This window comes from Mus musculus, chromosome 17 (genome assembly GCF_000001635.26).
Source record: "Mus musculus strain C57BL/6J chromosome 17, GRCm38.p6 C57BL/6J".
Classification (NCBI taxonomy): Eukaryota; Metazoa; Chordata; class Mammalia; order Rodentia; family Muridae; genus Mus; species Mus musculus.
The window spans coordinates 47,611,496-47,633,394 of NC_000083.6; the positions used below are offsets into that span (position 1 = coordinate 47,611,496).

The 21,899-nt window shown below is 47.3% G+C and overlaps 3 protein-coding genes and 1 pseudogene across 8 annotated transcripts in view; 3 read left to right on the top strand and 1 right to left on the bottom strand.

Annotated features, from left to right (window-relative positions):
- The first annotated feature begins 89 nt into the window (after positions 1-89).
- Med20 (mediator complex subunit 20) lies at positions 90-12,756 on the top strand. Of its 4 annotated transcripts, NM_020048.4 has the most exons (4): positions 90-197; positions 1,468-1,622; positions 7,314-7,567; positions 11,390-12,756. In NM_020048.4, the coding sequence occupies exons 1-4, from the start codon at positions 184-186 to the stop codon at positions 11,603-11,605; spliced, it is 639 nt and encodes a 212-aa protein (NP_064432.1). In that variant the 5' UTR covers positions 90-183; the 3' UTR covers positions 11,606-12,756. The 4 variants fall into 4 exon arrangements, 3 of the variants coding, with proteins under 3 accessions (NP_064432.1, NP_001351855.1, NP_001351856.1); NR_157365.1 differs by lacking the exon at positions 7,314-7,567; NM_001364926.1 differs by having other exon boundaries at positions 7,314-12,756.
- The window catches only part of Gm20517 (predicted gene 20517), a 75,155-nt gene continuing 53,345 nt past the window's right edge, over positions 90-21,899 (top strand). For 2 of the 3 annotated variants that reach the window (NR_157366.1, NM_001364933.1), the window contains exons 1-3: positions 90-197; positions 1,468-1,622; positions 7,314-7,567. Coding sequence is in view for 1 of the 3 variants with exons in the window: in NM_001364933.1 (NP_001351862.1) it covers positions 184-197; positions 1,468-1,622; positions 7,314-7,567 (423 nt within the window). In the remaining 2 variants the exon portion in view is untranslated. The remainder of the gene's footprint in view (positions 198-1,467; positions 1,623-7,313; positions 7,568-21,899) is intronic. The other variant, NR_157367.1, reaches the window with a different exon arrangement.
- Positions 9,116-10,972, bottom strand: Kpna2-ps (Kpna2 retrotransposed pseudogene; annotated as a pseudogene).
- Positions 19,195-21,899, top strand: part of Usp49 (ubiquitin specific peptidase 49) — a 56,050-nt gene continuing 53,345 nt past the window's right edge. Inside the window, exon 1 of the mRNA NM_198421.2 lies at positions 19,195-19,420. The gene's annotated coding sequence lies outside the window, so the exon portion shown is untranslated. The remainder of the gene's footprint in view (positions 19,421-21,899) is intronic.

A 21,899-nucleotide genomic window follows, 5' to 3' on the forward strand; every position in this document is an offset into this window, starting at 1 on the left:
AATGTCACCACTGGGTACCAGAGATGGCGCTCCCTGTGGGCGTGTCGCCGCGGCGCTCAGTATTTGCGCATTTCCGGCGGTCGATCAACGACTGCTTCCTGTGTTTAGGGGGCCGCCGTTCGCGTGAAGGTCTGGAGTCTCTGAGTTCGAGGGTTTGGAGGCGCCACCTTTTGATCCTTCGCTATGGGAGTGACGTGGTAGGACTTGAAGGGCTTCTGTGGTGACGGAGCATATAGGGTCGTGAAGGTGTCTGTGGGCCTGTGATGGCCCGGGGAAAGGGATTTTGACCGAGGTTCTCGGTTCCTCGGGGGGCTGACCAAGATGTCTTCCGGTTGTGTGGATGGGGGACACTGCGTGGGACTTCTCTCTTCCCAGACACACCCCTTTGGCAAAGGGAGCAGCGCATCCCTAGGACCCGCCAGGAGTTGTACCTTTTTCTTGGTACCTCTTCCTGTCCTTGAGGCCTTGTAGTGTCGCTACTAGCACCCAAAGGTTAGAAATAGGGTTTCTAGATTAGGAGTTGTTCGCAGAAAGGGATAAGAGTGGCGCGAGGAGAAAGTGACTTTTCTATTTTGCTTGCAGTTACAGACTTTGAATTGGCCATTTTAAGGTGTTGGGGCTAGTGACAGAGGTAGGAGGAAAGGAGCGGTTGGGAGTTTGGAGTTCGGAGTACCAGGCAGAGACAATTTTTCGAGCTGGGTGTCTCACTGTGTAGGCTTGGGAGGCCCGGAACTCACTCTGTAGAACAGGCTGGACTCGAATTCACAGAGATCCACCTGCCTCTCTCTGCCTCTCAAGCGCACGGATGAAACGGACGCGAGCCACCATCGCCTGGGCTTCAGACAGTTTTGATTGACTTTTATCTTAAACATGTTTGAAGTCTCACTTGATAAAAAGGCAGTTGGTAAGGTTTGGGCACCGTGCTTTTCTGGGTATTAATTTTAAAGTACTCGGCCTCAGCACTTAAAAGTCTTGGTAGTGGTGTGCTTCTTTCCAGTTAAAGAAGCTTGGAGGCCAGGGGCCACAGGTCTGCCCTGTGAAAGGAAGGCTCTTGCCACAGTTGACACTAGGAGCCTCATCTCATACTTCTACCCTACTGTAAAGAATGCCTGTGAGCAATGAAGACAGATCACAGCAGAGTCATTTAGAGTTCAGTTTCCCTGTTTGCAGTAAGTTGATACAGGACAGGGCCTTTCCTGGGGCCTTTGGAAGAGTCAGGCAATCCATCTGAGGGCTGATGCCTTTGATTCCAACATTTGGGAGGCAGAGTCAGGCAAGTTTCTGTGAATTCCAGGCCAGCCTGGTCTACCAAGTGAGTTCCAGGAACTCTTGGGGACTGATGGGTGGGGATCAGAGATGTCTAAGTAACTCCTAGCCCTGCTGATCCGTTACCTGTTGGGGAATTGAGTGGCTTAGCCAGAAGCTCTGTGTCTCTGGACCCTGCTGACTTGGCGTTGTGTTTCTCAGTGTGTCCCAGATGCCTGTGGCTGAGGGCAAGAGTCTCCAGCAGACAGTGGAGCTCCTCACCAAGAAACTGGAGATGCTTGGAGCAGAGAAACAAGGGACATTTTGTGTGGACTGTGAGACTTACCACACAGCTGCCTCTACCCTGGGCAGCCAAGGTCAGTAGATGGCTGAGAGCAGATGGGAGGAGCATGGCTTAGAGTATTTACGTTAATGGATCTGCTTGCTTTTCTGTCAAGGGTAGCGGTCCTGACTGAGGCAGGATGTGTTTGTGGCCTCATTCGTTCTTGGTCCATCTTATATTATGGTGGTCAGTTTGCAGTTTGATCTATTTGTTTAAAGATTTGTTTTTATTTTCAAATGTGTGTGTGTACAAGCACTTGTGCCCCTGTGTGTGGCTATATGCACACAAGTGTGGGTGCTTATGGAGGCTAGAGGTATCAGATCCTCTGGAGCTAGAGTCACAGGTAGTTATGAGCTTTCTGCTGATATGGGTACTGGGAACTAAACTTGGGTTCAAGGCCAGCCTAGGCTAGAGACTGAGAACCTTTCTTAGGAAACAAGAATTGTACACAATAACGGGAAGCACTTACTTCATTAAAGAATAGTGTTGGGGCTGAAGCAGCTCAGCAGTTGAGAACACTGGCTGGTTTTCTAGAAGCCAGGGTTTCATTCCCAGAGCCCATATGGCAGCTCACAGTTTTTGACTCTAGTCCTAGGGAATCCAGTGCCCAGTGCCCATAGTCTCTGGATACACTGTAGCTATACAGATGGTTGTGAGTCTTCATGTGGTTGTTGGGAATTGAATTTAGGACCTCTGCTCCGGTCGGCCGTGCTTGCTCAGGTCCAAAGATTTATTTATTAAGTACACTGTTACTGTCTTCAGACACACCAGAAGAGGGCATCAAATCTCATTATGCGTGATTGTGAGCCACCTTGTGGTTGCTGGGATTTGAACTCAGTACCTTCAGAAGAGCAGTCAGTGCTCTTGCTCGCTGAGCCATCTTGGCAGCTCACTCACATAGTCTTTGGCTGCCTTTGCAAAGTTTCAAGGCAGTACAACTTGATGTGGTATGATCCAGGTATGTAATTACAGTGTATAACCTGAGACAGAATAAGGTCAGCTTTGAGTGGCTCTGAGAGCTGGCATATTTTAAACTGGATTTTCAAAGCGATGAAAGATGTGAATTGGCAGTGTAGACAGAAGGGATGGGAGTTGGAGGTTCAGTGTAGAGCCTGCCTAATTCAGCAGGGGGCAGCAGAGAGGCCAGGGCAGTACAGGGAAGGCCCTGAATTGCTCCCCAATCCTGCAGTCTTTCTCCTCTTCCCATCACTACACTTTTTTTTTAAAAAAGGATTTATTTATATTTTATTTTGTTTGTTTTTAGACAGGGTCTCACTATGTAGCTCTAGCTGTCCTGGAACTCACTCTGTAGATGGGAGTGGCCTCAGATTCACAGAGATCCATCTCCTAGTGCTGGAACTAAATGCACATCATTACACCTGACTTTATTTTATTTCTGGGGCTGGGTGCTGTGGAGGGAAGTCAGAAAGGAGCTGGAGTTACAGGCCCTTGTGGACAACCCAGTGTGGATGGTGAACTCTGTTCTGTCAGAAGTGAGTGGTCAGAACCATTGAGCCATCTCACCAGCCTCTTGTTAGACTTTTATTTCTTTTTTTTGTTCTTGTGTTTTTGAGACAGAGTTTCTATGTGTATCCCTGGCTATCCTGCAACTCTCTCTTTGTAGACTAGGCTGGGATCACAGAGATCAGACTGCCTCTGCCTCCTGACTCCTGAGCGCTGGGATTAAAGGTGTGCACCCACCACTGCCTGGCTTTTGTTATGCCCTTAACCCCGCTAGAGTTTGTGGTTTTTCGAGACAGGGTTTCTCTGTATAGCCCTGGCTGTCCTGGAATTCACTCTGTAGATCAGGCTGGCCTCGAACTCAGAAATTCACCTGCCTCTGCCTCCCAAGTGCTGGGATTAAAGGCGTGCGCCACCACGCCCGGCATAGGATGGAACTCACTTTGTAGATCAGGCTGGCCTCGAACTCAGAAATCTGCCTGTCTCTGCCTCCCAAGTGCTGGGATTAAAGGCGTGCGCCACCACGCCCTGTGCTAGAGTTCATGTTATGAATACCATCTTTTCTCCTACCCTGTTGTTCAGAAATACTTCTCCATCCTCTTTCAAGTCGTGTTTTTCCTTTCATTTTATGCTGAAGTCTTAGATTTCTGGTTTTTCAGGTAATCACTCTTTAAAGTTTTATTTTGTATTAGTTAGATTTTTATGAGATAAGGTTCTGGGTAGCTCAGGCTAGCTTTGAACTTGCCTTGTAGCTGAAGATGACCTTGAGTTTCTGATGCTCCTGCTCCACTCCACCTCTGTAGTGCTAAGATAGCAGTACCATATTCAGTTTACCTGATGCTGGGGGTAGAACCCAGGTCCTTATGCGTGCTAGGCAGAGACTGTCATTACCAGACTCTATTTTGTGTGTGTTTGTGTGTTATGCATGTGCATGGCTGTTTTTGCCACAACATGGGTATGAAGTTTATAGACTCCAGCTCTCTGGAGTCTCAGCTCTCTTTTCCCCATGGGCCTCCCAGAGATCAGATTCAGGCTTAGCAGCAGGCACCTTTACCTGCTAAACTTGCCCATATTAGCTGTGCATGGGTGGTTTGTGGTTTGTTTTGATCGAGGGTGGAAGAGCCTGTGCATGCCCACACCGGTGAAGGCTAGCAAAGGACACTGGATGCTTTCCATCGCTTGTTTCTTCTATGGCTCTCTGCTTGATTGCCTTGAGACAGTGCCTCTCACTGAGCTGGAAACGTGCTATTTTGGATATCTGACTGCCAGTGAACTCTTAGGGTCCACCTGCCTCTGCTCCCCAATGCTGGAATCACAAACGTGTGTGTGTGTGTGTGTGTGTGTGTGTGTGTGTGTGTGGCCTTCCAGACTTTACCTGGGTTGTGGGGATTAGGATTTAGGTCCTTGCTGAGTTATCGTCTCAGGCCCCGCTTCCATTTTTAAAAGTAGACTTGTATATTTATTTTCCTATACTTTTATTCCATGTGAGTATGTGCATATATACCCTATATACATATGGGTATACATATGTACCCTAACAAGGGAGTAGATGTCAGAGGACAACTTGCACAAGTTGAGGCTTTTTTTTCCCCATCAAATGGGTCCCAGAGATGGAACTTGGGTTGTCAGGCTTGGTGGCAAGAGCTTTAACCTACTGAGTTATTGCCAGTCCTGTTTTTGATTGTTGTCAGACAGGGTCTTGTGTAGCCCAGGCTGGCTTCAGACTTGAGGCAGTCATACTGCATGAGCCTCCTGAGATCGCCTGCGCTTCCATGTGACACTTATTATTTGGAGACTTGGTGTCCTCGGGAAGTTCGCATCCATCGTCAAACTCAGCGCCCAGTGCTGGAATCACAGGCTTGAGCCCTCCTGTCTTCTGTTTCGGACGCCTGGCCTTCTTGTAAAAACAGTTTTTGGGTGCTTGCCACTGAGTCTGACAACTAGAGCTTTATCCCCAGATCCCATATAGTGGAAGGAGAAAACAGACTTTCCCAAGTATCTACCTCTGAGTCATATATGTGTCCCTGACCTAAAACACAAGTAAATGTATATATTTTTTAAAAAGGGTCTTTAGGGGGCTAGGGAAATGGCCTAGTTAGTAAATGTCTTGCCTTAGAAGTACAAGAGTTTGAGTTTGTATCCTTAGATCCCACCTTAAAAGTTGGGTACAAGCCAGTCATGGTAGCACACGCCTTTAATCCCAGCACTTGGGAGGCAGAGGCAGGAGTTTGAGACCAGCCTGGTCTATAGAGTGAGTTCCGGTTTAGAGTTCCAGCTTGAGCTAACAGTGATAACCGGTCTCAAAAAAACCACCACCACCACCCACCAAAAAACAAACCTGAGCACAGCTGCATATAACTAATCCCAAAGCTGAAAAGGTAGAGACGGGAAGAGGATCCCTGGGGTGTTGGCTAGACACTCTTACTCTAGTTTCAGTGAGAGACCCTGTCAAAAACCTCACACTTATGCATGTACAGGTAGCCCTAATTAGACTCAGTCAGTTATTAAGAAAAAATAGAGGAGGACATGAAGTTGGAAGGAGGATGTGTTTGAGGAGGGGGGAGCAGGCAGGATTTGAAGAGAGAGGTTTTTTCTTTCTTTTTTTTTTAAGATTTATTTATTTTATGTATGTATAGCTATCTTCAGACACTCTAGAAGAGGGCATCCGATCCCATTACAGATGGTTGTGAGCCACTATGTGGTTGCTGTGAATTGAACTCAGGACCTCTGGAAGAGCAGTCGGTGCTCTTAACTGCTGAGCCATCTATCTCTCCAGCCGGAAGAGGGAGGGTTTTAAGTGTACAATAAGTATTTCAAATTGTGGTCATCTATTCGCTCTTGTAGTGTGTTTAGGGGAATTTTACTTTCTGTGTTTTGTCTTCTTCCAGCTCCTGTGTAACCAGATGTAGCTGTAGCTCTCCCTCCTTGGAGAAAGCCTGTAGAGTAGCTGGCAAGAAGGCTCAGCAAGTAAAGACGGGAGGCCAAGTTAAATGTCAGAGCCAGGTGTCTGGTGCACGCCTTCCGTTTCAGCACTCTGGAGGCAGTGGCAGATGGATCTCTGAGTTTGAGACCAGCCTAGTCACAGAGAATTCCATACTACTCAGGGATCCATAGTAAGACCCCGTCTTAAACAAAAAAAGGAGTCTAGAATGCCAGTTGAATGAGTGAGTGGGCTAGGGCTGTCGAGTGGAGAGTGCTACCTGAGCATGTGCAACACTCTATCTATAGAACACGGGTTCTATCTCTAACACACAGAGGAAGCAACAAGGAGACTGAGCCAACTTTGGTAGCACACACTTCTAACTCCAGCATTAGGAGTTGGTCACACCCAGGCCTGCCTGGGTAAGATAGCAAGACCCTGTTCAAACCAAATAAAACAATAGACTGAGGAAACTCATTTCTCAGAGAGTGGAATGGGGCTTGAAAGTACAGCTTCAAATCCTAGTGCCCGGTTTCGTCATAGCTTTCCTAGCATCTCAACTAAACAGTCATGAACACTCGTCCTTACCTGCAGGCGGCACTGGCAGCTTTTAAAGGCAAGGCAGAAAAAACTTGACTCAGCTTGACTGTGGTCTACTGTCCCAGCCTACTGTTCATAGGCTCCCTATTGCAAAGCCTCTGTAAGAGCATTTAGATTTCAAAGGCAGCATTGGCAGGGTCCAGAGAGGCATGCCGATGTTTCCCTTCTGTTTTATGGTTGAGGTTCTAGGGCTGGAACTCAGGATGAGGCCAGTATCTGTTACCGAGCAACACCACCAGCCCTTAGGGTTTTTCTTGTTTTGTTGAAACTATAGATGATGATATATAAGAGCTTGTCTATAGCCGGGCGTGGTGGCGCTCGGGAGGCAGAGGCAGGCGGATTTCTGAGTTCAAGGCCAGCCTGGTCTACAAAGTGAGTTCCAGGACAGCCAGGGCTATACAGAGAAAACCTGTCTCGAAAAACCAAAAAAAAAAAAAAAAAAAAAAAAAGAAAGAAAGCGTCTGTCTATGGGTTATCAATCATGATAAAAAGTCCTCGTATATACATACATACCATTCAACTCTTCTCAGCACCCAAGAATTTTCTGGTGCTCGTAGGGTATGTTTGGCCTCTGTTGTCTGGCTGGCTTTTCCAATTACCCGCATCTCTGGAAAAGGCTAGCACTTAAGGATCCTTCCCTCTCAGGCTGCCAAACTGCCAGCTGGCCTTGTTTGGTGCACTTGACCTATCCCGGGGTGTGTTGACAAAGGTCGTGATGATGAGTGGGCCATCTGTCCCTTGCAGGCCAGGCTGGGAAGCTGATGTACGTGATGCATAACTCTGAGTACCCACTGAGCTGCTTTGCCCTCTTTGAGAATGGCCCTTGCCTCATTGCTGACACCAACTTCGATGTGCTTATGGTGAAGCTCAAGGGCTTCTTCCAGAGTGCCAAGGCCAGCAAGATTGAGACCCGGGGCACTCGCTACCAGTATTGTGACTTCCTGGTGAAGGTGGGCACGGTCACAATGGGGCCCAGTGCCCGTGGCATCTCTGTGGAGGTAAGACCTTGGTGAAGGACAAGCAGGATATGCTGTGGGCTCCACAGTAAGGATTCTGGAAGCTTTCCCAGCCCCACTTAGTTCAGGTAGACTCAGACAGTATCGTCCCATGCTCCACTGCAGGGGTCCTTTTTTGGTGGCTGATTTTTTTGCCCGGTGGGAGGGCTGGAGGTGGTGATTCATGTCTCATGCCTTGGACTTACTATGTAGCCAAGGATGACAAACTTAATGTTGCTCTCTTCTGTCCCCGAGTGCTGAGATTGCAGCAGTGTGCCACTCTCCCCCGCTTCTTTCTTAGGTTATGCATTTATTTAGACAGTTTCATTTGGCTTGGACTCTCATTCTTTGTTTGTTTGTTTGTTGTTGTTGTTGTTGTTTGGACTCTTCATTCTTATGTCTTCATATGTTTCACCTTGCCTGGTTTGTGTGGTGCCTGAGATGCAGAACAGACCTTGTGCTTGCTAGGCAAGTACTGTACCAACAAAATGCTATATCCTCAGCTCAAAAAAAGAAACAGAACCCTGTCCCAAAACAACAACAACAACAACAAAAAGAAACAGAAACATATATGTATATGCATGCATGGGGTTATAGGAGCTTTCTTTAGGAGATTTTTTTTTTTTTAGATTTTTTTTTTCTGAATATTGGGTATTTTGCTTGCATGTATGACTCTGTAATACATGTGTACAGTGCTCACAGAGGCTAAAAGAGGGCATCTGATGCCTTAGAATTGGAGTCAAGGACTTTTTAAAGTTGTTAGTCCATATGGGTGCTAGGAACCAACCCCAGGTCCTAAGAGCAGCAAGTGATCTTAACTTTTGGGCCATCTGTCCAGCACTGCTCTAGGGTTCTTCTATCTTTTCTTTAGTCATTCACTCTCTAACCCAGAATTGAAGTGGGTTCGCAGCAAGTAAAAAGCTTAGAGATGCTCACTTGCTGGAAACTGAAGGCATAGGCAAGGAGAGGAGGGGAGTGAAGATATAGAGACCAGCACCCTTTCCAGGAAGGGCTGGAGTACCAGCTCTCTGAGGGTGGTCTGAGGTGGGCTGTCAGTCATGTGCCCATGTGTCCCTCCTTAGTATATGTTATGAGTGGTCTCCAGAGCTGTGGAACAAACTCTACTTTTCCCTTTGGCATCTGTCCACTTTCACGGTGGCCAAGAATGTGTGTAGAAGATGCCTTTGTCAAAAAAATGATTACACTTGCTTATGGTGGGCGTAGATGTAAATGCGCCATAGCACACTGACAGAGATCAGAGCATCCCGTTCTCTCTTCCTACCATGTGGGTCCTAGGGATTGAACTCAGGCTAGCCGGCTGGGTAGCGAGCATCATGACTGGCTGATGGCCTGCAACATTGAACCTAAATATGTGGTATTGAAAATGACATATGGAGAGATAGCTTTAGAGTGAAAATCCATAGCCTTCCATGTGTCCCGCATGGACTGAGATTTTAGAAACAATAAAACAAGATAGAAGCCTGCAGGGCCTCCCTTTTGAAAATGTATCATTTAGTAAGCAAGCGAAGCTGAAACACAAACTTTTTTTTAAGAGTATGTAAAGTTTATAACTGTTCAAGTATAGTTTCTTTTGTAAAAAGTGCTACAATAACAAACTACATTTAAAAAGAGTTCTTAGTAGGGAAACAGTAAGTTCTATGAGAACACAGACTAGCACAGCACAGGCTAACACTTTGTGCCTGGCTGGACATTAGAGGTTAAAGGTCCTGGGAGGGAGCTCCATCCTCAACTTGGAAGGCGAAGCCTTCAGGGGGAGTTTCTGGCACCACATTTTGGTCTTCCTCCGCTGAGAAGTACTTCTCCATTAAGTTCAATGAGGCTTTGTAGACAGACTCCTTTTCATGGCTTTGTAGTGCTTCAATTTTATCCAAGGCTCCATACTCTTCAATCATTATACTGAGCTTTTCTGTCTCACCTAGTTTCTCGGCAGCCTGAAAGATATTTGAAATGGCATCAAGAATAACCTGAATAATCTTGGTATCTTTTGCACTTAAGAGGTTCATCAAAGGTTCTGTTATCCCACAATGAACGAGATACACAATCTGCTCAACAGTCCCACCGCTGGTAGAGTTGGTTATAGCCCATGGCCTCCTTCTGTGTCTTAAAGTCTGCCTTAGAGAGGACACCAACAAGAAAGGGGACTAGGCCGTGATTCACTACTTGCTGTATCTGGTTCCTGGTGTCCAGCTGTAATGTAATGTAATGGTCCATGTGGCCTCCTTCTGAATATTAGTTTTGGGGTTTGTTAGCAGGCTGGGAAAGACTGCAAGTGCTCCTGCATCTATCACTTTCTGAGTCTGCTCATCTGTTCCAGTGACAGTATTCCCTTTGGGTCTTAGAGCGGGAGTCACAGTGGGCAGTTCAGTGGCTCCTAGAAGCTTCACAAGTTGGGGAACAACTCCTTTCTTCACAACCATCTCAATGCGCTGCTTTGGACCATCAGTCAGGGAGGAAATGGCCCAGCAGGAATCTGCTAGTACTTCTGGGTCATGGTGGTGCAGGAGTTGAACTAAAGTAGGAAGAATCTGCTCAATGGCGTCTAAGGGAGGCGCAGGGTTCTTGTTTCGATAGAGGTTTGAAAGCCTCCAGGTAAGATTAAGTGACCACATGCCAAGGATGACAGATCGGGAACTGCAAGAAGTGCCAACAGTGGGTCAATCGCACCGTGTTTGATAACTAAGTCTCAGAAAGCTGACCCATCACCTGCAATGTTTCCAAGAGCCCATACAGCTGCTCGCTGATGTGAGCATGGGGAGATGCCAAGAGAGAAAGAAACGCTGGGATAGCACCTCCATCCACCACAGCTTTGGTCTGTTCAGATGTTCCAGAAGCAATGTTGGTGAGTGTCCAAGCAGACTCAAACTGAATGGGACTACAATCAGTTTTGCCCAAGAAGGACACAAGTTTTGGGATCAAACCAGCCCGGATGATGTTGTCTATAGGAGGCTGTTTCTCTCTAGAAAGCAATTTCCAGGCAGCTTGAGTAGCTTAGAGCTGGCTTTCCAAATTGTTACTGTTTATGCCTTTAACAGTGTCCTCACAGACCAATTTACAGTCCCCTGGTTGTTCGGGTTTTCCTGGTGCAGAGAAGGAAAGGAGCTGATGTTTCTCCTTTTCAGCATCTGCTCATCGTTTTTAGCTTTCCTGAGTTCCACATTAACTTCTACTCGGCGGCGACGCATTTCTGTACTGTCCTTCCCCTGTTCTTGAATCTGTTAAGTCGGGCAGCTGGTAAGTTAGCATTCTTGTTCCTGGACATGACTGCAGGAACAAGGAGGAAAGCTCTACAGATGGCTCAGACTTCCACGAAAGGCGGTGCGGGGCACTCAAGCTGCGTGTTGGCGGCTGTGGCAATGTCTGCTACCCTTCAGCCCTCAGACTTTGTGCTGAAACACAAACTTTTGAAGTGAGTTTAGAAAGGCATTAGGCTTAGGAAATCAGGCTGTTGAGAGTCTTGCTGACTGTAATGGGAACCTGTAGAGCAATAAGGAGTCCAAGGCGGGAAGTGCTGGTGCATGCTTACTGTCTCAGCACCTCAGAGATGGAGGCCAGAGGATTGTGAGGTTTAGGCTGGCTTGAGCTGCACTGTTAGATCCTGTCACAAAGTAAAAGCCATAGGAAGGAGCCTGGGAAGCATCGCAGGTAGGGAAAAGGACCCTAGTGCCAGTTTCTTTTCTGCTTGGAGGCTCCCAAGCCAACACTGTAATGGTTTCACCTTGTGACTGAAGGATCGCAGCAGCAGCAGGAGGGAGGAAAGCAAGCTTGTCCTTGTCCTTACCCTGGCTATCTGTTCTCTTGTCCCAGGTGGAGTATGGCCCTTGTGTGGTGGCTAGTGACTGCTGGAGCCTCCTGCTTGAGTTCCTACAGAGTTTTCTAGGGAGCCACGCACCAGGGGCACCCACAGTATTTGGGAACAGACACGATGCGGTCTATGGGCCAGCAGATACCATGATACAGTACATGGAACTCTTCAACAAGATCCGAAAACAGCAGCAAGTGCCAGTGGCTGGGATCCGTTAGTGACTGGCAGCTGCCCACCTGCTGAGTTGTCACCAGGGTAATGCCCAGGCCCACGTGCTGGACTCGGTCCTGGGCCCCTGGCCCAGCTGGTTCCCAGCTGTAGCTTGTGTTCCGGGGCTTTGGACTTCCCTCCTGAGCCCATCACAGCTGGTTTTTACTTCATGCTTTAACTGGATTTGGCTGGTCCTCAAGAATGGTAACTGTGGAGAATGGAAAAGCTGTAGGGCAAAAGGTAGGACAGGGTTGTCGCTGTTGGCACTGGAGCTGTGTGTGTCCCAGGTGCTGAGGGTTTGTTATCGGCTGGACGCCTGTGCTGTATGGGGCTCCCCTTCGCTTGAGGATGCGGCTGGCCTCTCCTGGAGATGGTTAGGTGGCAGGACTGGATTGTTGGCTGCTAGAGTGTCGCTTTCATTCTTTGGACACTGATGTCTTCTCATACTGTTTTAAATTCTGTGACCCTGTAGGCCAGGCCGCTGTAGCAGAACCAAAAGCAGAGGACTCTTACTGCACAGTTTATTTTTCATTAATAGTTCACAGGCATTCAGTTCCCAGGGCAACATGAACTCCACAGCGTTACCAGGAACTTGGCTTCCTATGTCTTACTGTTCCTTATATCATACTGTCCCAAAATGCTTTCCTTCCTACAGGATGCTCAGTAGCTCTGCACCCACAGTCCACTGAGGAGAGCGAGATTGAGAGGGATGGTTTTCAGAGTTGCTCAAAGCACTGTGGACACATGTTCCTGACACTCAACACTCAGGTTTTTCAGGGTGCCTCCTAGGTTGTCTTATCTTGCTTGAGCCTTGAATTCACTGACACTATTACTTACCTGCCTCACCTACTACAGAGACATTTAACACAAAGACAGGCTCGGGAAAGCTGTTAATCTACAAAGTGTAGGCTGTCAGTTAGGATCCTGTCCTCAGAGCACAGCTAGGCAGACTTGCCAGCGCATCTGGGTAGTGGCTCTGAGGTACTGGTCATTCTTGTCTCCTAGCTTTAGCTGGCAGGACAGCTCATCACGCCTTCCTGCTGTGGCTCAGTTATCCGGTTGCTCCTGTTGCTTCCTCTTGCTTTGGTTGTTAGTCATTTACTGTTGTTCCGTAAACCTGAGGTGTTTTACATATCGTAATAAAGTTTTACCAGCATTAGCGTTTTGGCCTTCTGGTCTGTATTTGGTCTTGTTGCAGTCTGTCTACTCTGCTTTGTACTGGCTGCCTGAAAACGCAGACGTTAATTTAATTAAGTGGTAAATGTGGACTCTCAGCTCCTCTCAGCTTCTAAAGATGAAGAGAAGCATAAACAATCTAGCATCCTGTTAGCTGTAGTTGCCTTCTTTGCATTCCCAGCAATTGATTTTTTTGGGAAGGGAGGGTTGGGTTTTCGAAACAGGGTTTCTCTGTATGGCTGTCCTGGAACTCACTTTGTAGACCAGGCTGGCCTCGAGCTCAGAAATCCGCCTGCCTCTGCCTCCCAAGTGCTGGGATTAAAGGCGTGCACCACCACACCCGGCAGCAATCTTGATTTAAAAAAAAAAAAAAAAGATTTTGTTTTAAGCGTGTGTGTGTGTGTGTGTGTGTGTGTGTGTGTGTGTGTGTGTGTGTGTGTGTGTGTGTTGGGGGTAGGGCAGGGGTGTGTGCTTGAGTGTGCGGTACCCATAGAGGCCAGAAGAGGGCATCAGCTCCTCTGGATATTGTGTCATAGGTATATTTGGGTGCTGGGAATGGAGTCAGGTCCTCTGAAAGAGCAGCAAGCATTTTTTTTTTTTCTTTTTTCTTTTCGAGACAGGGTTTCTCTGTATAGCCCTGGCTGTCCTGGAACTCACTTTGTAGATCAGGCTGGCCTTGAACTCAGAAATCTGCTTGCCCCTGCCTCCGGAGTGCTGGGATTAAAGGCTTGCGCAGCCACGCCCGGCTAGCAGCAAGCATTCTTAACCACTGACACTGAGCTGTCCCTTCAGTCCCTTCGTTCTTGTTCTTTTCCATTTGAGCTCACAGTTGACTGGCTTTAAACATGAGATCAAACTTGAAGAATGGCCACTTGAGTACTCTGTCTTGTCCTTGTCAATGAATGGAAATGCAGCACTGAAAGAAACTTGCTAAGCAGAACACCTAATAATGGAACAGGTGATGGCTTTGCCAGCAGAGGCACCAGAACTCAACTGTGACTAGTGAGAAGGACAGCATGTCCTCTGGCTTTCACGCGCAAGTCTGTGTGGGGCTTCTTAGAACACTGTAGGACACAGTTGTCATTATGCAACTTTTTGAAGGTTCAAGTTGCATGGAAGTTGGGATTTTGTTTATAAATTTAAAGGGGAAGAGGGATTCTTATCACCATTTTATAAATACTAGGACCTGGAGCTACTGATTTAGCCTGGCTGGCTGTCCAGCAAGCATCAGGAATCTGCTGAGATTACACATATATTCCTCTTACAGTTGCCTTTTTATGTGGGTTCTAGGGATTGAACTTCAGTTCTCATGTGCTGGGCCAGCAATCACTGACAGCTGTCTCCTCAGTTCCAAGGCAAAGATTAATTTTCTTGTATTGTTTCATTTCCTAACATACCTGTCCCAGGCCTTATCACATAGCATAGGCTAACTTTAAAATATTTCTAAAATTATGTGTGTGTGTTTGTTGTACCTGTGTATTTGGTTGTGTGCATGTAAGTGCAGTGCCCAAGGAAGCTGAAAAGGGGATTAGATCCCTGAGGCTGGAGTTAAAGGTAGGCCATCTAATATGGGTGCTGGGAACTGAACCAGATTTCTCTAAAAAAGTACACACTATTAACCACTGAGCCATCCATCTTTCTACCTCTATATAGGGTATCTTTTAAGGTTAATATAAATTCTACTGAACATTTTTGGAACATTCAAAAAGAGAATTTAGCCTAGCACATCTTTAACCCCAGCACTCAGGAAGCAGAGAAAGGAGGCTCTCTGAGTTTGAGGCTAACCTGGTGTACATAGAAAGCTCCAAGACAGCCAAGGACTACATAGACAGACACTGTCTTTAGACAAAAACAAGAGAATGTAAGGCCTGCAAGATGGCTTGGCAAGTAGAAGCCCTCAAGCTGGATGGTCGGAGTTCAGCCCAAGGAGGCTGGAAGAAGGATCAGCACCACAGCTGTGTTCCAACTTTCACGGCTGTGGCATTCCGTGTGTGCACTCCCCCCCATCAGGCATGCTCACAGTGACTTCAAAAAGAGAGTCTGGTACATTTATCCTGGAGCTGGAGATAGCAGTGGGAACCTTTCCTTGTGTCAGGAAGGCGAGGCTGGGGTTGTGGCAGGAGTGCTGGGGCTGCCAGTGGAAGGGATGCCGCTTTAGGAGACAGCTGACTGGCAGCTGGCTATAGCGTTGGGCTGAAATCTGTTCTTTGGGTTGAATATACTGGGAATAATGCTCACTTTCCATGTAGCAGAGAAGTTGAAAGGGAAATTAGTGAACATGAAGATGCTGTCTCTGAGTTTTTCTTCTTTCTTTTAAAATTTGTTTTGTCTGGATACATGTGTGCGTACCACATACATGCCTGATCCAGAAGAGGGCATCAGATCTCTTGAGACTGGAGTTACAGATGGTCCTGAGCACCTATGTGGGTACTGGAATAGAACCAAAGTCCTCTGCAAGAGCAGCCAGTGCTGTTAACCACTGAGCCATCTTTCCAGCCTGTCTGGGGTTCTTTAATGTACTCACAGAGATCTGCTCTACCTCCCAGGGCTGGAATTAAAGGTTGTGTGCCACCACTGCCCAACCAAGTGTTTTTCTTTTTAAGACACAGCCTAATTGTGTACCTCTAACTGGCCTGGAACTATGTATACAAGGCTCACCTCAAACTCAGAGCTCATCCAGGTAATCTTCCCTGCCTCACAAAAGCAATAAAGAACAAAATATATTTAGTTTTGGATTTCCTTGGGTTTTTAATTTTTTCTTATTGTTGTTGTTGATTTATTTTGTTTTTGTTGTTTTTTTTTAAGCAGAATCTTATTTACCTAGGCTGACTTGTACTCTATAGACCTTGAACTGTTGAATGGACCTAAGTGTTGGACGATAAGTGTGTGCCTCCATACCTGGGAAAATGTTTACTTAGAACCAGTGACTTTTAGCTGGGCAGTGGTGGCACACGCCTCTAATCCCAGCACTTGGGAGGCAGAGGTGGGTGGATTTCTGAGTTTGAGGCCAGCCTGATCTACAGAGTGAGTTCCAGGACAGCCAGGGCTACACAGAGAAACCCTGTCTTGAAGAAAGAAAAAAAAAAGAACTAGTAACTTTTATTAGAATTTAACCTGGGATCCAAGTGAGACATTACACACACACACATAAAACATACATGTCTTAAAATGTATGTGTTTATATTGTGCCATCAAAGAACACTTGGATGCGTCTGTGGTTTTCCTACAGTTGATTAGGCTTCTGTGCTAAGGCAACGGGTATTCACTGTTCTTTCTAAAACTTTTTTATAAATTGCGTTCTATTTGTACATGTGTGATTGGGCACATGCATGTTGCTGTGAGAAGACAATGTCTGGGCATCATTTCTTGTTCCCATGTAGTCCCAGAATCGAATCCAGATGGTCAGGCTTTCAGGCTTGGTGGTAAGTGATTCATAGGCTGAACCATCTAGCCCCCCACCCCCACCCCCTTAAACTACATACATACACACACACACATACACACACACACACACACACACACACACACGTTTGTTTCACAGAGGATGGAGGATATCTTGCAAGCATATGTATCCAGGAGATGGAAGTGGAAGGCAGACTGATTGGCAGCACCTTTACCCACTGTGCCATCATGCTTTGCCCTTATTGCTCCTGTGTGTTGTTTTCTAAGACTTATTTATTTTATGTGAGTGTGCTGTCATTCTCTTCAGACACACCAGAAGAGGGCATTGCATCTCATTACAGATGGTTGTGCGCCACCATGTGGTTGCTGGGATTTGAACTCAGGACCTCTGGAAGAACAGTCAGTGCTCTTAACCACTGAGCCATGTGTCTTTTTTCTTGTCAGTGCAAATGACAGTCAAACAACAAAGGCTGCTTATTTTCCATATTATTTTAATACTACTTTGGGTCTCAGAGACCCTCTGGAAGGCTCTTGAGATTCTTTGCACTTTCCAGGCAGCACAGACTTCAAGAGCCAAAGATGTAGTATGTAGTATGTGGTGGTGGGTTGATTTTCCTTCTAGCTGTTGGAAGTGCACAACTTCCTCACTCAGAAAAGCACCTTGTTAGGGAAAGAACACTAAGATACTGCCTGCTCCAAGAAAGCAGCTGGGAGCTGGGCAAGAGGAGAAAGGCACCTTTTAAGGTTTTTATTCACTTTTGTAAGGAGTCACAACTTAGAATTCCCAAAGAAAACTGTTAAATGGGACAACAACGAGAGGCACCAAGTTGTGGCTCTAATTAGGGATCTGTAGTCCGGAGACTTCTTGAATTATACTGCAGGGTTCCCTCCACCATAGGAACTAAACCCAGGGCCTCAGTCCTCTCCCAGGACTTGAGTTCTCCTCCTGTGCCACAATCAAATTTTTGCTTCCTTCATATTTACAGACATAAATCCTTGAACCACTGTAACATATAATACACGTTTATTTCTTATTGTTTTTCTTAAAACAAAAGTGTTTTCAGCCGCCTAAGGCTGTCTTGGGTGTTGTAACATATCTTATTTGGAGGGACCCTTCCCCGCAAGGTCTGGCAGGCCAGTGTACCCAGGAAGCTTGCCTACCTTGCAAAGGGAGTCTTTCTGTTTCAAAATGGACCTTATCCCTCTCGGAAGTCCCTGGGGCTACTGCCATCTAGGTCTGATTTATTTCCCAGTCCCCATTTGGGGAGCGATGAACCTTTTTCCGTCCCGTCGAAGAGGATTTCATAAGACAGCTGAATGCCGCCTGAGTCATCCGTGGTAAAAGTCCACACGTACGTGTGTGTGTGTGTGTGTCAGGGCGCCAAGAGTAACTGTGTGTATGTGTGTGTTCTCTGGCTGCTGCTACACCGTAAAGAAAACGCAAAAAAAAAAAAAAAATACCCGGAAGTGGGAAAGGCCTCTTTGGAGCAGCGAGACGTGCAGAAGGTAAGCCGCAGGGTATGCAAAATTCCTTTACCTTTACAGATCGTAGGGGTGGGGGTGGGGCGCTCGGAAAAGTGCCTGGCCCTTTAAGGAGGAGGGCCAGACAGTAGACTCTGTACCTTTAAGAGCCTCTTTGTCTAGAAACCTTCTTCCGTACCTCAACCAAACTTTGCCGGTGACTCGCGCCGCGCCGCGCCGCGTCTTAGCCTCTCACACCGGCCCGCCACAGCCGCTGACCCGAAACTTGGTGCCCACGGCACAAACCTGCGTAAAGGGCGCGGGGCCCCAGGTCGCGGCCGGGAAGGTGCGCCGTTGGCGCATTGCGGGACCTGGGGGCGGGGCTCTGACAGGCGGGCCAATGGGCGATAAGGGGCGTGGTCCGCCTGCTCGTCTTGCGCCCGGGTGACAGCTCGCGCGTGCTGATGATGGCGGTAAATAGAGAGGGGAGGGAGCTGGGAAGGGGGCGGAGGGCCGGCGGAGCGGCCGAGGGGGCGGCCCGGGGGGCGTGAGGGGCCGCAGTGGCTGGGAGTTCGCGCAGATATTCGGAGGCGGGGACACGCGGCCCGGGCATGCCGGCCCTCCCCTTTTAAAGGAAAGGGAAAAAAAAAAAAATCCCCTCACACACCCGGTGAGGGGCGACAAAGGCGGCGTGCGCCTAGCGGGCGGGAGGAGCGGCGGCAGGGGGCGGGACCGCGACGCCGGCGGGCCCCGGGCGCCCGGGGCGGGGACGGCGGGCGGCGACAGCGAAGGCGCGAGTCCCGGCGCGCGGACGCTGCGTTTTGGCGGGGTGGGCGACGTCTGGGTTGTGAGGTGAAAGGTTTGAAGGGAGAGAGGGGAAGGCAGGCTGGGGCGGGGACGGAAGGGTTTGCTGAGTAGGAGATGAAGAGGATTAGGAGAGAAAGGGTTAGAAGCCGGAGAGTGGAGTGAGAAAGAAACCCAGGCTGGCCCCGGGATGAGGTTAGGAAGCCCGGGGCTGGGAAGAGGGATCCGGGGTCAGGGCTAGGAGCAGGGGTCTGGAAGAGGCAAGGCTTGGCAGGTGGGAGGTGTTGGGCCAGGGCCAGAAGAGTTGCAAGTGGAAGACAAGGAAGGAGCAGAGCCGGGGTAGTAGTTGGGAGTGGAGGAGAGTGATTAAGAGCCAGACGTGACAAGGGTGTGAACTAGTGCAGAGCTGGGGATGAGCTGAAGGGCTGGGAGCCGCTGGGGTGGGATCGACAAGGTGTGGGTCAGTAGCTGGTGAGGGGTGTAAATTCTGTAAAGTGAGGGAGACAGGAGACCTGGATCACAACCAGGTGGAATCAAGAATCGGACGTTAGTGGAAGGGCTAACGGGAAGCGAGCTGAGAGCTGGGCGTTAATAGGACAGTTCTGGGAGAAAAAGAAACAACGCTGAAAGGACGCTAGAAGCGGGGTGGAAGGAATGATGGTGAGCTGGGAAACTGGAGAATTGCTTGTCGAGGAGGTTCAGCAAGGTAAAGATAGTGGAGTCAAAAGATTGGCCGAAAGGCAACCCGAGGAGATGGGCCCTGGGAATTAAAGGATGGAATGGGGAGTGGGGAAAGAGAAAGGAGATTAAGGCAAGCTAGGGAAGTCCTGGTGGGTATAGAACTGGGGTGGGCTGCACAGGAGTGGGAAACGAATGTTTTGCCCTGAAGTGCCCCAGAAGGTCTGGAAGGGGCAGGGCACAAACGCTGTAGTGAAGGATCTGAAGTAGAGAGCCTTTGGTGCAGAAGATAAGGAACCATGGTGAGTGAAAGGGGACCTAGAAACAGGGGGAAAAGACTGAGAAGTGGGGGACCAGATGGGGGTGCAGCATAGGAGTTCTTTGTTAAGAGAAATGTGTATTGAATTTGTGAGTCCTTTTGTCCCTAATAGTAGGAAATTCCAGAAACCTTTTTCTCTCTTCAAGGAGTCTTGGATCCAGTTTCCATCTTTCGCCTGAAAATCCACTTTCATGTCCACTTTGAAAAGATGAGACCCATTTTTACTTGATTTTGTTCTTGTGGGATAGAAAAATTGGCAGCCTTGGGTGCTGAAAACCTCTTGGTTTCACTAATGTTGTGCTAAAGGGTAAATGAATTGTGTTTATTTACAATGTGCCTGTGGGATGTGGTAGTTGGGGTGGGTGGAGGAGCTGTTTTAGAGCTAACGACGCTGGCCAGGGCCAGGGCATCTCATTGAAGAGTACACCGTTGGGGAGAGAAAGACATGGTTCATTTGGTTTTTATTAATCAGACAGATTTCTGCCTAATTGTTTTCAGCAACTGAAGAATATGGAGAGAGAGAGAGAGAGAGAGAGAGAGAGAGAGAGAGAGAGAGAGAGAGAGAAAGAGAAATAACTAACCAGGGAAGTTTACTGAGCAGGAGTCTGAAGTCACTGCTCTAAGGGCGTTGAGTTCGTATGCTGCTTGCAGCTTTGTGTGGAACATTTTTCATGGGGTAATTTCTCCCCAGATCTTCAGACAGTGATGGAGAAAGGTTGACTGCAGAGCTGAGGAGAGTTTTAGAGCTGTGAACTCATCTTTTAGATTGCATAATGGCTTTATGAGTACCTTTTATGAAAAAACTTCTGTAAGATAAGATTGCAGTCCCTCTGCCTGTTGTATTGTATGATTGTGAATAGGAAGGGCATATTAATATTCTTTAGAACCCTTTGATTTGTAAGGCACATTTTTAATGAAAATAATTACATTTATTTGTATGTATGTGGAGCAGTTATGGAAGTCAGAGGACAACTTGTGGAAGTTGGCTCTTTCTTCGCATCATTTATGTACCGAGGATTGAACTCAGATAGTCAGGCTTGGCAGCAAGCTCTTTTACCCAATAAGCCATCTCTCTGGCACTATAAGACCATTTTGGAAATTAAAGGGAAGATGAGAATTTGGGGACAAATTTAAACTTATTCTTTATTGGTAGTGTGCTTTAGTGATTTTTCATTCTGAAGTGATTATATTTAATTAAGACAATTAATGAGTATTTTCTTCATATTTAATAATGTGAAAAGTAAAGTATAATTTCTTTTGGGGGGACAGGGGTACAAACTATTCTTGAATTGTTTTTAAATTTTATGTGTATGGGTGCTTTGCCTGCATGTATGTCTGTATACCACAGGCATGCCTGGTGTCTGCAGAGGGGCACTGCAGAAGCTGGAGTCAGATTCCCCAGGAACTAGAGTGACAGACGTTTGTGAGCTGTGTGGGGGTGCTAGGAATGTAGTGTGTGTCTTCTGAGAAGAGCAGCCAAGGGCTCTTACCAACTGAGCCATCTCTCCAGTCTTGTTCTCAAGGTTATTTCCTTGAGAACAACTACAACTACATTCAGATAAACAGTGCTACTGTTTCCCCTTGATGTCCTGAAGAGGTTGCAAGTGTTGCTGGCGGTGGAGCTTTTGTCTAGGGTGTGCAAGGTTGGTCCTCAGCACTGCAGGCAAGACCACCTCAACAGCCCCTAGTCTAGGGGCTGGGGGTGGAGCTCAGGTGGTAGAGGGCTTGCCTAACATTCATGAAGGCCTGGGTTTGGTTCCCAAGCACTGCATGGTGGTGCATGCCTGTTATCCTAGCACTCCCAAGGTAGAAAGGTCAGCCTTGCCCACATGAGTGAGTCTGAGGCCAACCTGGGTCACACGAGACTATGTCTGAAACAAACAAACAAACAAACAAACATAGGAGCCGCAAATACTCACCTCTGGGATTAGCGTCATCTCTAAAAAGAAAAGCCTAGCCTCCTTTTCCAGGGTTGTGTGATCTTTAGATTGCTCTTGTTTGGTGGATATTTGCATATGTAGCAAAACTTAGGTTTCTGGCATTAGCAAGGTTGAATATCAGAAACGTGTGTGTGTGTAACTTAGAATCTGAACTCTGGATTGTTAGTTGTGCTAAGGGCAAGCTTATAGTTCATGGTTTACTTTCTGGCTTCTGCTAGGCAGATTCAAGGTAGGTAGTGATTTTACCGACTTATAGAAAAATGTTTAATTATATTTTTTGCTGCTAATTGAGATTAGTCTGAAAATATTAACTTTGAAAATGAGGAGTATTTCTACTATGAGATGGCTATTTATGTGAGTTATGTGCACATGCCTGTGTAGCTGTGTTTGGGCTGTTTTAAGGTATTGCCTTAAACAATTTATGTTATACTCTGTTTAAGGTACTGTCTTTTTTTAAAAGACTTATTTATTTTTATTTATATGAGTACACTGAAGCTGTCTTCAGACACACCAGAAGAGGGC

What these genes read in the sequence shown, in the direction of transcription:
- Med20 (NM_020048.4), top strand. An exon ending in CTCTACCCTGGGCAGCCAAG is followed by an intron (nt 1,623 to 7,313) that starts GTCAGTAGATGG and finishes TGTCCCTTGCAG; the next exon opens with GCCAGGCTGGGAAGCTGATG. An exon ending in CCCGTGGCATCTCTGTGGAG is followed by an intron (nt 7,568 to 11,389) that starts GTAAGACCTTGG and finishes CTCTTGTCCCAG; the next exon opens with GTGGAGTATGGCCCTTGTGT.